We start from the raw sequence: 15,401 nt of genomic DNA, 5'->3' as shown, positions 1-15,401 counted from the left end.
AAACAAGTCTAAAGAGTGTGAAGAGAAAAAAAAAAAGAAATTAAAAAGAAACTAATTTCATTGTAAATCCCTTCTTCCTGGCAGACATACTCCAGCATCCTTCTAGTGTTTGAGTTCACTCGGGGGATCGTGATGGTGATAAAACACCTCTACTGAAAATGGACCTGAAAGAGAATCAAAAGCCCTGAACATGTGCCACAGTGTTTTGTGCCATCCTGCTGTGTGCAGAACTTAGCATGAAGGGGAATTGTAGGCTCACTCAGAAGTCAGGCCATACATCCTGAAGTTCTCCCAGATCCCAACAGTGCAGAGTTTCTTAATGGAGCTTCTATCCAGCGCCCACCTACCCAGATCCTCGTTTGTACTGATGAAGAAATGAGATGTACATCCAGGTCATAGCCTGGATCCTGCCCTGTGGATCAGTGTGTAGTTCTTGCCCTTCGGCAGAACAAGGAATACATCAGGGATGGGCAGTGCCCTGGCGAGTGGGAACAGGCTGGACAGTGCTTGTGCAGCCCCCCGGCTGCTCAGGGGCTCCTGAGGTGGGGTGGAGATGTCTCCTCTTCCATGGGTGATGCCAGGGCCCTGTGTGCCTGGAGGCACCGCAGCACCTGGAGGTCCCTCTGGTTCCCGGCCCAAAAAGGAAAGACAGCTCCATGCTTTAGTTGCCCTGGCAGCATGTGGATAGCAGCTCTCTCTGTAAAAAAAAAGGTCAAATAATTTTCATCCTTATGACAGCTACTTGAGCCTCTCTGTAAACCCCATGTATTGCTTCACAGATGAAAAGCTGCTGGAGGTGTCCAGCTCTCTTGGTGTCCTCTGGGAAGGAGGAGGCAAGCACACCACCATGCTTTATCAATGTGCTCTTCCTGGCCAGCCTGGGCAAGCAGAGACCACGGAGCGAGGAACTTGGCAGGACTTGCCTTTGCCTGTGCCAACCCTCATCTGCAAGGGCTGAGGCAGCTCAGGTCTGGCAGCAATGGTGAGGGGAGATGTTAGATCCTGCTGCTGTCCATGGAAGGAGGCAGCAAACTGCAAACAGGTGAGCCAAGGGAGCTGGAAATCCCCAGTGAGACATGGCCGCAGAGCCTCCAAACCCACCTGTGTTGCAGCCCTGACTGACACCTCATCTACTAAAGGGGCTAGTTAGCTGGGACCTGAGTTGTTTCTCCTGTGTGAAGCACAGCCTGGGCTCCAGCACTGGGTACTTTTCCTGGGCTGTGGTGAGAGCAGGGCTCCTCTCACTGCTCTTGTCCCTTCTTGCTCTATGTGATGAGTCCTGTGCGTGGTCTGTGAGGAGATGTGCCCAGCGAGGGGGCTACAGCAGCAAGCACTGGTATCGTCTGCACTTTTCAGGTATGAAACAAGTGATTGTAACCACTCAGTTTTCACAAGTCATGCTTGGTTGTGCTTGCCACTGACGGGTGATTTTTTGGCTGCCCTTTCTGTAGCTCTGCTGAGACTGGAAGCCTTTCATACCCTCTCCATCCAGGTGCTGCTCACCACAGCCCTCTCCTTGGCTGCTGTGGCAGGTGAGCCGTTTCCTGTGCAGGCTGCTCAGCTGCCACGTGGTCCTTTGGCTGTGCAAGAAAGAGAAATAGCTTGGTCCCACTGCATTTGCTAACTGGTCTCCTTGGGGCACCAGGTCAGAGCAGTGCCTGGGAGAGCAATGGATGGCAGTATGATCTCAAATCCTTGCACATCCTTCTGCAGCGGCTAATGTATTTATGAATCCCTCTCTGGCCTGCTCCCACATCCATGTGAAAATTTATGCCCCAAGGCTGTTTATAGGTAAGAGAGGGAAACAAGCACAAGGCAGGCTGTGAAGTGGATCAAGCTGGGCAGAAGAATGGTGATCTTGAGAGTAACTTCCTCCTGGTAATGAAGACAACGCTAAAAACACCTGATCTACGGGGACAAGAGAAGGGATAACCAGCTCATTGCCAGCCTTCCCACGCTGCTCCAATATGATGCTGGTCCTTCTGCTGTTGCTAATGTTATTTCTCTCACTACCTAAGGGAATGGTATTTTCTCCATCATTTACCACCCTGATAAAGTCTATTTATTTTCTACTTCTCTAGTGGACTCGCTGCTATAGCAATAATCACCACAGTCTCCTGTTGGAAAGGCTAGTCAGCACCAAGGGCTAGGGAGAGCTTGGTCCAGGTCAGTGGCTTAGAAAATTGTGCCTGAGCTTTGCAGTAGTCAAGTGCTTTGGGGCCAGAAAGTGAACTGGGAATATGATAAAATTCTATTTAAAAAGGAGGAGAGAGAGAGGCTGGGCTGAACAGGGCAGCAAGTAGCTGAGTCCCTCTACAGCCTGGAGTGCTGCAGGAGTTGTGCAAGGATCCCCACAACCTTGTGGGTGATTGCCACTTTTTACTGCTGAGGTCTTGGGGTGGATAGCCATCTGGGTAGAGGAGAAAGACATGGGCTCCTCAGTGCACTGGCACTCTCATAAGGTAGTGTGAGAAACTGGTGAGCTTTCTAATGCCTGTCAACTTTATCAAGTAGCATCACCTTCAAGCCTACACAGAGGACAGACCCAAAGTTATACAGAGGGCTCAAGTGGTGTAATCCAGTTTCAGTCTCCTGGTGACTCCAGTGAATTATTTCAGGCTCTCACCAGGACAAGCACAGTTCAGGTACCTCCCAAATCATGAGCATTGTATTGCTTATATTTGCATGGCTGGGAACTAAGCTCTTATCCCAGCCTTGGCTTGGGAGAGGCAGGGGACCCCTCCTGTTGGCATGAGAAACACATTGGACAGGAGTGATTAACACGATTTTTAGCTGGTGCAGACACAGGTCAGCTGAAAGGAATGGAGGAAGAGCTGTTGTCCTCTTCTCAGCAAGAAAGACAGAGACCTGATGCTACCCCTTTCCCACAACTACCCAGCCTGGAGAAGCAGACCTCCAGTTGGTGTGAGAAGTTGCAGTCGGTCCCTTTTCTTTGCATCCCAGGCATTTGAGATCCCTCCTCCTGTGTGATCTTTGGTGTGATGGTTGTGTTCTGGAGCTGGGCCAGGGGAACAGCACACCCCTTCCTCCTCCACCTAGCATGGTCCCTGGCAGGCCTGTCACTGTGCACATCACTCCCTGCTGGCTGAGGACTGATGGGGTTTTCCACAGAAAACATAAATGGGATCACCATGGATTTATCTCAAACTGTACAGTTCAAGATAGCACTTAAGACTTAACCATACCCAGACATCCCTGAGTCAAAATATCTCTGTGCTCACTGCTCACATCTCTAAGGCACAATTGGTGCCAGAAGCCCTGTGAGAAAGCTGTGTCTCTGGTGTGTTCCAGACCAAAGTCAAGACTGAGTGCAGGGCCAGCTCAGTTCAGAGACAACATCTTTCATCATGACTTTACTGGCACAGGTTAAGTGTCCCGGGCCACTTAAAGTATGGAAGCTTTTAAAAATAACCTTTGAGTAGTCTGGTGGTATCATTACAACCTGTTGCGTTTGTTACTTAATTTTGTAAGTCCCAGTTGCATTTCATTAAGAATAATTAGGCTACTGGATGAAATGTAGATTTGCTTTTTTATGGCTGTGCACACACCCCATGAAAGTACGTCACAGGAGACCTCAGCTTTGCACACATCAGATTCTTACAAAAAAAAATGCAATTTCTGTGTGTTTCATTTATCTCCATATAATTGCCTTCAGCTTGGAGCTCAGACTAGAGTCAGGAAAGCTATGGCACCTGGGATTTGTCCCATTAATTCACTACCTGCCAGAAGAGTCTGAGTTGATGCATTTGAGCATGTGGGGTCTTGTCTCACTGAAAAAACACTCTTTTTTCAGGTCTTCTATGTAGTCCTGAAGTGTGGAGTTTGTCCCATTGACCTGAGGAGCCCAGAGGATACTCTGCAGCTGAGATTAGTTGTTGGAAGATGGAGCCTGGAGGGCAGCCCTGTCAGGTCCATGTTGTGGCATACTGCCCACCTGTCTGGGATTGGGGAGGAGAGGAAGAAGCCATCTCTCCTTCATCCTCAAGTCACTGAATGCTGGTCACTCAGGAATAGAAGTTGGACTAACAGTCCTTCTTGTTCAGCTTTCCAGTCTGGTCCAAGAAGATGTGCCTATTACTGCTGCCCACTGCATGGCCACCTGAAGCAGTAAGTCAGTCTCACCTCCTCACTCACTCTTAAACCTCTTGCAACAAAAAATCCCCTTAGGACACGGGTTGTTCCCAGCCCAGGTATGCGGTCCCAGTTAGGGAGGGAAGTGGCCTCTGCGGCGCTGAGCGAGGCCAGTGCTCTGCCACAGTCAGGTCCATGGGATGTGTCACTCCAGAGCCATGGGGCTGAAGTGCAACCCCAGCGCCCTGCTTGCTCCTGTTGTATCTCTGCATTGTTCTCTCCAAAGCCTGGGAAGCTCTGTGCTATGTGGGCAGCCCTGGGGCAGAAATCAGGGTGTGGAAATCCCCATGCTACCATGGTTTTCTAAACGTCTAAATCACTAATTCTATATGGTTTTGTCTTTAAAAGACCCTGCTGACCTAAGCAAGCATCCAGAGAAGCATATCTGAGGCAGGAGGAGAAGTACTGCACCTTCCTGGTAAAAGCAGCCCTGGCAACTATCCCATCACTCAGCAGTCACGTTGTCTTCTGTACTTTTAATGCAAGACCAGCTTCACAGGCCATGCTAAAGACCTCTTAATGGGCAGGGACAATGATATAAGTGGCCCCTTTGCCAGCCCTTTTATAATCCATTATAATGTAATTGCAGACCAGTCATCTTCACATCTGTTTCTTGCTCAATTCGAGCATCATTTTTGAGGACTAATGTTGAATAATGAGAAAGTTGCTACGGTATAAAAATTTCAATGCGCAAGATTAACCTTGATAATGAGGAACCTCCTTGTTTCTCTATTCTGTGCAAAACTAGTCAGTGCTTTTACTCTCCACTGTTATGCTGCCAGTGCTGTTCCTCTGTTCCCATTACTGCAGCATTTGCATTGCCAGGCAATCCTGGTGTCAGACTTTGCTGGGAAGTGTGGGAAATTTCCATTTCCAGTAAACAGCCTCCTGGGGATTAAAGCTGAGCTGCACTGTTAGTGGGTCTGTTGCTCATGGCTGGAAGTGATTATAAAATGAAAGTAAGGGTTTCCCTGAGTGGGAAAATAAAATAAATCTTGATTTACTAGAAAACATTGAAACAAAGGCTCATGTTGAACCCTTGATATCTTGATTTAAAATGCTTGGGGCCACACTACAGGGGCAGAGAGCCATAATAAAGTGTGTGCCTGCCAGGCTGCCTGGACTTGCCATCTCCAAAGGCTGCGTGGGTGAAATAGCGTGGTGGTAATTTGCACCAGTTGGACTTTCCTGAAGGGGTGCAATCTCATAGAGAAGCGGTGTTAAAAAAACAAAACAAAACCCTATAAATCTACTAGAAATCAGTGATAAATAGGTTTCAAAGCTCTTGTTTGAGTACTGGGGTTTCTTGGACTCTCGAGAGAAGGTAGTCTGGAGAGAAAGGGCAGCTGCTTCAAATCTGGGTTTTGTCCTATTCTGGCAATAATTCAGCAGAGCTTTCATCTGCCCTAATTGCAAAGATCTCAAAATGAGCTCACTGCTGTTTCACACTGTGATGTGAGAGATGGTGACGGAAAACACAGACAGATGAAACCCAGGCAAGTTTCCACTCCTGTGAGTATTTCTCACAATGACAGGTATCAGAGAGATCAATGAACCCAATGCATGTCTCACTGAGTGCAAAAGTGTCCCACCCTGCACCCTAGAGCACTTGCTGCAATCCCTAGAGAAGGGCTAGAGATCCGGTTTGCTAAAGATGGGATCTACTGCCCATCTATTTATTGGGTAACTGCTCTGATAGTGGGTCTATCTACCTAATTGCTAAAAGAAGTACTGAATGTTGTTTTGACTCTGCTGGAGTTGATTACTCTGAGTTTAACTGTGACATTATACTGCTTATAAAATATGCAGAAAACCCATAGTGGGCATATGCTTGTGTAGTGTTAACTCAAACTACATGTAGCTGCTTAAAATCATCATAAAGCTCTCTGATCTAGGCCTCTGCTCATCTCCTTAAATGCACTGAAAACAAAATTAGAAAGGAGGATCTATGGGGTCAAAATGACTTAGCAATCAGTTCCCGTTGTTTTTAAGGCTTCTCCTATCCCCTTTAGGATCCCAGACTGCAGGTAACAAGGGCTGAGCTTGATGTTTCAAGGTCAAAAATGGAGGGCTCTGTGAGTCCCAAGGTGAAGAATAAATTATCTTCTTCCCTGTACCAAGCTGGCTGCAGTGAAATCTGCTGGCACCTCTCCTGGCAGCTCTGTGCTTCCCAAATATGAACAGTGCCTTGATGGATAGCAGATGAAACAAGAAACCAATCTATCCATTTGAAAGAAAGTCCAGTTTTTCCAGCTGGAAGTCAGGAAACTTCTGCATTGCTGCTAATGTGAAATCAGCCTGGCCAAAAGTCCTGTTTCTGAAGGCCAGCCCCAGATCTCAGGGCAGAACCAGACCGTAGGGTTGCAGATTCCATGTCCCCTCAGTTATGCCTTTACTTCTTATCACAACTGGGTTAATTCTTGTCCTAGGCTTTGATTAATTGTCCCAGAAGCTTATCCCTGAGGGTTTGTTCTCTGGCTATGCCTGTGCTTGCTTTGTGAGATTCCTGTGTGCCTTTGTGTTGCCCTTGTACAATTGTTTCCTTCTCCACCAGCTGCTGGAAAGCCATTGGCTTCCCCCTGGCATAGCCCTGGGCTAGCACCCAGCAGTGGGCTGCAAGGGTCCTGCCCACCAAGAAGCATTAACACCTGGATTAGGACCTGCTTGCTCTGAGTACTCCTGCAGGCAAAAGCAAAGCCTCTGGAGGCAACTGGAGGGTGTCAGAGTTAAGGAAGTGGCACAAGTCTTTTCAAAGGCAATTTCTTGTATTGTGTAGAGATATGCTGGGTTACAGCCATCATACAGGCCATGACTGCCTGTGACCATCAGATGGCAGATCAGCCAACACAAAATAACCTTCTGTCACTGTCATGTCTCAAAACACTGGCTCGGTCAGTGATAGCCTTACAGTTTGCCCATAATGGAAAGAATAAGGGAAATAAGACCAAATAAATGTTTGTTTCTGAGCTCAGACATCCTGGCAGGCAGCATGAGGAAGGCTGCTTGAGGGCTGCCTATGTGCCTGTACTCTGTGGTTAAGCAGATATATATATCCAGGTGTGAACTGGGCTTGACATCATCTGAGGAAAATTCAGGGGTCCCTACTTTGCTCTGAAGGCTGGGCACTGCCAGTGCCCCATTGAAGCTGCCAAGGAGAACTATGATGCATTTTTCTCCCAATATCAAGGAAAAGCAAACCAATATGACTCTAGATTGAACTTGAGTTTTGCATGTCCTACATAACTCCTTTGATCTGATAAACACTGGTCTTTGGGGAGAAAGATGTAAAGAGTTTCTCACAAACACAGAATCATTCCCACAGTATGTGAGATGGATAGAGGCAATCCAGTCTCCTTGTCTCTGCTAGGCTGTTCCACCTCCTTGTCCTCTTCCCAAGCATCCATGTGCTTATGTTAACATTCAGTCTTCCTGATTCCTTCCTCTCAATTTGGCATGTCTATATTCAATTTAATGTGGCTAACTTTGGTTTGTATTCTCATTTTATGAATACCCATAGGGGACTATGATGTTTTGGGAAGGGAATTATCGAAACAGTATGACTTGAAGGCAGTTTGTGCCTGTAAATCAGAAAGGTTACTGGAAGGATGTGGTTCCTGCACTTGTTTGTGTACCCTTTCCTCTGCAGGGGATGAGGTTAAAGGATGAAGACTTCTGTGCTGGGACACTGCGTGTGACTAGTGGCTGGGGCAAGGTGTCTGAGGGAGAGTCAAATGGCAGAGTCTTCTGGTCACAGTTGCAGGAACAGAATAATGGATAAGGGAAAGGAGACACTTCCTTTCAGAAATAGAAATGCAAGAGAAGGTGACTCCTGCCATATGGAATATTCAAGTACCCTTTGCTCATTGGGTCTCCTCTGCTTGTCAGAGGACCAGCCCCTGTAGGGATGTGCAGATCAGCATTTTCCTGCAGCATGGGACCTTGGAGCACATTAGGGAAGGTTGCACTTTGCTGCTGTGCATATTCATGTGTGCATATTGGAGCCTGTGGAAGCAGAGCCATCCTTACAAGGTGGCAGCACTGGCTCCTGTCCTGCAGGAGGTGGAGCTGTCCTCATCGAGAGCCAGACCCGCAGCATGGTGCTGAGGGCAGGGTGTGGGGCTCTTTGCTGTGCACTGGCTTTGCTGATGGTGTGCAAGGTAACAGCTCGTCTGCCCTGGCTCCTGCTGGGCAGCAGGCTGTTCCTGTCCACCCACAAACCTTCTTCTCTCCTGAGGAGAAAGGGAAGCAACAGCACTGAAAGTGCTGTCAGCACTTCTCTGAGTAAGGGCTTTACAAGGAGCTTCAGGATAAGGAAGGCAGGAGCAGTCTTTTACAGGTGGGAGTATGGATGTGAGCAGGAGACTGAATCATGATTGGCCTCTTGCCTAGACCTGCCCTGGGCATTGCTAACAGCAGGACCTCCATCTCTGCACACAAGCGCCACCACCTCTACTGAAACCGGGGGTGACCTTCAGTGGTGGGACTCCAGGCATGGGCAAGGGAACCTGGCGTGGGCAATGCTACCAGGAGGCTGTAAAGAAGGCAGTTCCCACCTCCCACCTGAGGTCACAGAATCACAGAATAAGCTAGGTTGAAAGGGACCCACAGGGATCATTGAGTCCAACTCTTAGCCCTGCACAGGACCATCCCCAGGAGTCAGACCGTGCGCCTGAGAGCATTGTCGAAATGAATCTTGAACTCCGTCAGGCTTGGTGCTGTGACCACTTCCTCTTACACACACTCAAGCCTTCTGATACCCTTGCTCAGACAGTCCCACTGGGCAATTGCCTACAATAGAGGAGTTTGGAGGAATAAATGTCACAATTTCTCCCCAGTGAAGTTTGGACAGGGTGACTCTGGAGGCCCCTTTGTGTGTCTGATATCTGGTGCCACTTGAACTCTGACCAGTGTGGTGTCCTGGGGGGTCGGTTGTGCTACAGGTTTGGATACCCTCATGAGAAGCACCATGGCCCAGAGCTCATCAGGCATCTTCTCACAGGTGGCTGTTTGTGACTTCATTGCCCAACACATGACACAGGGTAGGTGTGAGTACTGGGAAGGTATTTTTCCACTCCTACCTGTTTAGCACCATAGGAATCCAAATTGTCGTGCTATTGCTGCCTCCCTCCTCTCCACCCACAGCACTTCTGTTTGGTTTCCAGACACTGCATCAGCAGCAAGGTGTATTATCTTTTAATTTGGGATGGCAAAACAAAAGGTTTAAACATATAAGTTCCCTTTCAGAAACCATGTTATAATAGCAAGTCTGACCCCTGCATCCCCTGAAGGAGAAGCAGAAGGCTACTCAAGCTGCCCTTTTTCTGGCTGAATGCAGCCCTTCCAGCTCAGTGAGGTGTCCCTTGAGTGCTGCACACCAGCCTTGCTCTATTAAAAGTCTGCTTTGAATGCTTTCCAGCTTGAAATCTGAACTGCTGTTGTGCTCCTGAAACGGTGTGCAGGATTGATCAGGGGTTATCTCCTCATCAAATACAACTTTGAACATGAAAGGGAAGAGGGGTATGGAATTAAGTGCCACAGTTTTCTGGGCTTATTGGAAGTGCCTTTTATAGCTAGGCACAGGTCTAGTGACTCCCCACTGGCCACTTGTATTTTTCTGTTCAGGTAATTACAGGGCTAATACAAGTTATTAAAGAGATAGTGTTATTTCTGTCATAGCCATCAAAGTTGAGGTGTTGCTACTAACTAATACCCAACCTGTTATGGCTTTGCTAGGGATCCTTAATGATTATGCTTTCAAAGGGGGACTGTCTGCAGACAAGAAGGTGTCTCTTAATTGGGTGCAGCAACTGCAAGGAGCAGAAGCCATGTGGCTGCAAAGTGGGTGCATTACCCCTCGCAAAGCAGAGCTGCCGGGATTCACACAGACCAAATGCCCAGAGGAGACGAAGGGGAGGCCGACATAAAAGTAGTGTTTCATTAAAAATGAGCTTGGACTAGCCATGTCAGCTCTTAGCAGGCTGGACAAATGCAAGCCCACGGTGTCAGTGGGACAAATGGAAGTTTGGGGATTTTTAAGTAGGACTTTGGGATGGAAATCGTGTGTTCTCATCTGAGGCATCTCTCAGCTGCATGTCAAGCACTTTGTGTTTGAAACAACTGCAGTACTGTAGCCTGTGGCTTAATCAGTTGTGCCTGTACTGCAATAACCCTTTTCTCTCTCTAGCTGCTGTGCCAAGCCCTCTCCCTGCACCAGCAGAGTGTAGTTCCCAAGGCATCCTGCTCTTTGGAGGAAATCATCTCATTCTGTACCCCCAGGCTCTGGAGCATAATGTCCCTCACAACAGGTAACTGGAGTTTGGCTGTAGTAGCCAAACACTGAATTTTCCTCATGGCACCCACCAAAGTGTTTCCCTGGGCTTGGAAGCCCCAGCCACTGCCAGACCAGGCACCACTCTCAGTAGTGTCTGGATGAACAGCAGCTGTGTGTTCCCTGCAATGCAAATCTCCAGCTGTGCTTGCTGGGCAGGATAACGCTGCGGGGGAAGGTAGTAAGACAAAAAGTCTATTTGTAATACAGATCCTGTACAAGCCACTCTCACAAAATGGCTGTGACTGGCTAGAGATCTGTTGTACCCTTTATCCTTTGGTCTGCCCATATCAATCTCAGCTCACACAAAGAAGCTTTCAACTCCTGCAGGAGGCAGGGGAACAAGATGGACTGGGCTGGTGGTGCATCAGTCACATGGCACAAAACTATTGCTGCTGTAAGGAAGCATCAATCCCCACCTGATGCTGATCAAATTCATGGCAGTCCTCTGCTGTTGGTAACTCTCTCCCCCGATGGCTTATGCTGAGAGGGAAGATCATAAAATTTAACAGGTGGAGCTGGTGACATCGGTTTTCAGCTTCTGGTGAGACTCCCAGCTCATGGTGGGACTGACAAGGGCAAAGCTCAGCCACGCAGAAACATGCCTTTACTATTGCTTGCTTCTAACCTGTGCACCTGGAATATAACAGTACCAGAGGACAAAATCATCTTGATGTGCTTCACTAAATTAGATGTAGATACCAACTTGGATGTGACCCTGACCATGCATCTCTCTATTTGAATGGAAGAGAACTAATCAGTAAGTCTGGGTGCCTTGGAGGTGCAAGGGTTATTGGGTATAATTTCTTGTCATTCATTGTCATGAAGAGCAGCAAATCCAGCTGACCTTTGAAAGCAATTTGTATTTTCCACCGTGAATTTAAAGAACTAGAGAAAACACCCAAATGGAGCAGGGCAGGTAGGACTGAGGGTCATGTTCATATTTGTGCTGGCTCCTAGTGCAGTGTGATGGGTGTCTCGAAAACATCTTTCAACTGTGCATAATTCTATGCCCCCTCTGCCTTGTCTCCAATATACCCGTTTTACTCCTACGGACCTTGGGTAGCAGAAGAAACTGCGTGCTTAGCCTTACTTAGCTGGTGTGTGTCCAGGTGGACTTCTGATGTGTTAGTGTAGCCAGTAATGTGTTGAAGACACAACTCATGGGCTGGTTCTTAGCTTGAAATTATGTTATATGGTATAACAAGCACACAGTTAACTGGGTAACCATGCAGATGAGACAAAGAAATGTGGCCCATTGTCCCTCTGAAACGATAATAGTTTCCTGAAAATACTCACTGCCTCTGCACTTTAACTTAGTAATGGTGATGTGTTGGCAATAATGTTGATCCTTAGTCATGCAATTCATCCACTGGGAATATTTGTTGTTCATGTGGTTGTTTTGGATGAAGTCCAATTGCCTCAATTTCTTTGTACTACCTCTAAATATTTTAGAGGTAATGAAAGTCAAATAGTTCCTCCACTTGGTCTGAGACGAGACCTTCTTGATGGGATCTAGCCTAGTGAACCACTCTGAGATCTGCCTGAATAAATGTATGTTCAGCCCACCCTTACAACTACTTGTCTTCCTCAGGTAAATCCTGCGGGGATGTCTTCCCAGCCCCTCTGCTGGCAGAGTCAGACCAGGCCACGGTTATATTTTTTTCTGGTGGGAGCAACACTGGCTGTGGCTGTGGGCTCACCTTCATGGCCACCCATAAGGACTCCGAAGCAAGTGATCTTGCTGATGCTGTTAGAAACTCCTTTCCTCTCCTTCCTGACCCCTTTAAAATAACAACTACCCTTAGTGTGCCTGGTTTCTTTAAAAATCAAGTTGTTGATTTGTGTTTATTGAAAGTACTGTCTAATCCCATGTGTTAAATTGTCTCCTTTCCGATCTGAGTACTGCAGGCTCTGGCTGTGGCAGTGTCGCAGTGTTAGTGGAAGAGGGGAAGATTGATACTGCTAATTAGCCTGGCTTGTATCCCAGGGACATGAAGTGCCACTGGCTCATTGAAGGTCCAGCAGAGTATGTCGTAAAGGTAATAAAAAGAGAAACTGCTCTTAAACCTCTGCACTGAGAACTGTTCAGGGGAGCAATTCAATAAAATCCTGCCAGAAACATCTGTGACGCACAAGACTGCAAATTGTAAAGTCTCCAGGTCACTGATTCTTTGCAGGGCATATTTTGTCAATTAGACATCACCTCTGAACTCCTGTGTGAAGGGGCTGTGACTGTTGTAAGGGCTTGAAATCTATAGGCACCGGCCTCATCCCAGGATAGCTTTATCTTGAAGTCCAGCACAGATTTGAGGACAAAGGGAAGGCAGAGAGCATGTTGCAAACAAGAGAGTCAGCTCTTTTCTCAAGGCAGTGTCAACCTCCCCCACAAGCTACTTCTTAGTCCATACCAAAGTGTCTGCTTCTCATTGTGCATGGGCTGTCTGACAATAGTCCTCACTCCTACTACCAGCACCTCTCTTATTTTTTATTGCCTGCTGCATCTTGTGTGCAGCAAGCATCCCACCAAGCTTAGGATGAGTCCTGTTGCCACCGACATTGTTTAAAGCAGAAACATCTCTCCTCCCCTGTTGCCTTGGCTAAGGGGTGGAAAACGGTGTGTCCTGGTTTTGCCTAGGATAGAGTTAATTTCCTTCCAGCAGTTGGTGCTGTGTTTTGGGTTTAGTATGTGAATAGTGTTGATAACACACTGATGTCTTAGTTGTTGCTAAAGTAGTGCTTACCCTGTCAAGGACATGCTCTGCCAGTGAGGATACGCACAAGAAGGTGTCAGGGAGCGTGGCCAGGACAGCTGATGTGAACTGACCAAAGGGATATTCCATATCATAGAATGTTGAGCCCGGTGTATAAACTGGGGGGGTGTTGGCTGGGAGCCACAGAGCAGTGCTGGGAAATGGGCTGGGCATTGGTCAGTGGGTGGTGAGCAATTGCATTGTGCAACTCTTGTCTGTCTGGGGTTTTATTGCTCTCTGTCTCTTTTTGCTGTCTCCCGTTTCATTGCAATTATTATTGATAATATTATTATTATTATTATTATTAAATTTTATTTCAACTGTTAAACTGTTCTTAACTCAAGCCTACAGGTTTTATCTTTATTATTAGCAATTCTCTTCCTCATCCCACCAGGAGTGAGGAGGGATGGGGATGTGAGCACATGACTCCATGGTTCTTAGACGCCAACTGTGGTTAAACCATGACACAGTGTTAAACCTAGGGATGACTGAGGATATGCAGACCTGTTGCTTGGTTTGCTGCTGCTCTGCTGGTGTGAGAACTTGCAGTCTGGATGAAAAACAAAACAAATGAAAAATCACCCACTTCCCATGCTTGAAGGAAAAGCTCTTGAAAGGGCAATCCATATGGGGCACAGTCCTTTCAGAAGTACAAGGCATTGAGTGCTGCAGTAAAGATGACAACTGAAATGCCTTAAGACAAAGTTTAGGCCACCTTCATCCTCTGCAGACCTGTCGGTAGCCCCGCACAGGAAGGAGCAGTCATGCCAATATTCCCTATAGACTCTTCTGATGCAAAGGGTGACACGATCACCAAGGGAAGTCATGCCCAAATTCTTCCTAGAATTCCCAAAATCAAGCTTTTCTCCAGAGGTTCAGAAGTTTGTTTCAATCTTGACGATTCCCTCTTGTTTGTCCACTTTGCAGCTGGAGTTTCAAGACTTTGCCACAGGGCTTAGCCCAGGCTGCATTTATGATGCAGTTACTATTTATGGTGATGAAGAAGAAAACCAGCTGTGTGAGCGCTAATTGTTTCAGACTTAAATTAGAAATCCTGTGGAAACAGGCATGTTTTATCAGCAAAATATGCTCTCTCTGGTAACACGGTATTTGGTACCACTGAAAGGGCTTCTGCAGTAGCTTTGAGGCCCATCTGTCTTGCCCATCATGACGGCCAAACATGCCATTGGCACAGGAGATCCCACATCCTGGTCCAAAGTCTCGCTGCTGTTGCAGGGTTGAATATAAGACCATGGCTCATGTTCTGCTGCAGAGACAGTGGAGTGCACAAGTGTGTGCTGCTGGATCTGGCCTCTGCTCTTCATCACTCTCCCAAAGGAGAGAGCAAGAGCAACTTGGCTCTAAGTGTCGTTGTAAAAGACAAATGTTCAAAGTAAGGCAGAGTGAAAGAACAGTTGTTAGTGCATGTTTAATTCTACTGAAATGGATGTGAATTCTTATTACCTTGAACTAGTACTGTTGGAAATTCATTAATGAAAAATTGCTAACCTGGGGCATCTCTTTCCCATACTTTCAGAAGCAAATATTTTTTAATTTCTCACTTTAAATCTGCTTCAGTTTCATCAATATAAAAATCTTTAACTTTAGTGAAAGAAATGTTTTTAACTTTCCTTTTTTTTTTTTTAAATTTCTATGTTTCCAGATGTTATCCCTACCTGGATGAAAAAAACCCACATTGTAACAGCCTGTCGTTTTCAAAAAAACAGCTTCCAGACACCATGCTCACTTTTGCAGAGCTCGATATTTATTCTTAAAGTGAAAAGCAATCTGGTGCTCAGAAGGGAAGATATTTGATTGAATTCTAGCTACTTCTTTACAGACCTCTATGTCAACCAAAAGACAGTAGAGTGGTCAGGGGCTGGCACTCTTTTCTTTGCACTAAGGAATCTGGGTAAAAGGCTTGAGTTGTTCAGGGTTTGTCATTGACAAGTGATCTTTGGCAAATGCTTCTATTTTTTCCCCATCTATTTTGTGGTGGTAATTTCGTTGCATGTGTTTACCAAATGCTGCATAAGTATTAACACTGCAGTTCATGAAAAGAAATCTGGTTTCCATTGGAAAAGAGTATTTAAGCAGGAGGAAGAAGGCTGACAAATTTGGGTCTGGAATCTTTCAGGGCAGAGCTTTCAGCATCCTGGAGAGTTCCA

General features: G+C 46.8%; 1 protein-coding gene across 1 annotated transcript in view; it reads left to right on the top strand.

The window, feature by feature from the left end:
- Nucleotides 1-992: 992 nt before the first annotated feature.
- OVCH1 (ovochymase 1) overlaps nt 993-15,401 on the top strand; it is a 36,155-nt gene continuing 21,746 nt past the window's right edge. Inside the window, 15 exon segments of the mRNA XM_039383135.1 lie at nt 993-1,042; nt 1,301-1,356; nt 1,452-1,532; nt 2,803-2,919; nt 3,828-3,925; nt 7,799-7,878; nt 8,169-8,218; nt 8,221-8,309; nt 8,993-9,191; nt 10,337-10,457; nt 11,108-11,175; nt 11,178-11,240; nt 12,075-12,215; nt 12,392-12,522; nt 14,161-14,251. Coding sequence (XP_039239069.1) covers nt 993-1,042; nt 1,301-1,356; nt 1,452-1,532; nt 2,803-2,919; nt 3,828-3,925; nt 7,799-7,878; nt 8,169-8,218; nt 8,221-8,309; nt 8,993-9,191; nt 10,337-10,457; nt 11,108-11,175; nt 11,178-11,240; nt 12,075-12,215; nt 12,392-12,522; nt 14,161-14,251 — 1,435 coding nt within the window.

The sequence above is a fragment of the Pipra filicauda genome, unplaced genomic scaffold (assembly GCF_003945595.2).
Source record: "Pipra filicauda isolate LSUMZ 115617 unplaced genomic scaffold, ASM394559v2 scaffold2_size9829703_pilon, whole genome shotgun sequence".
NCBI lineage: Eukaryota > Metazoa > Chordata > Aves > Passeriformes > Pipridae > Pipra > Pipra filicauda.
Note: the sequence above shows the minus strand (reverse complement) of the source record. Positions and strands in the feature narration are given on the sequence as shown.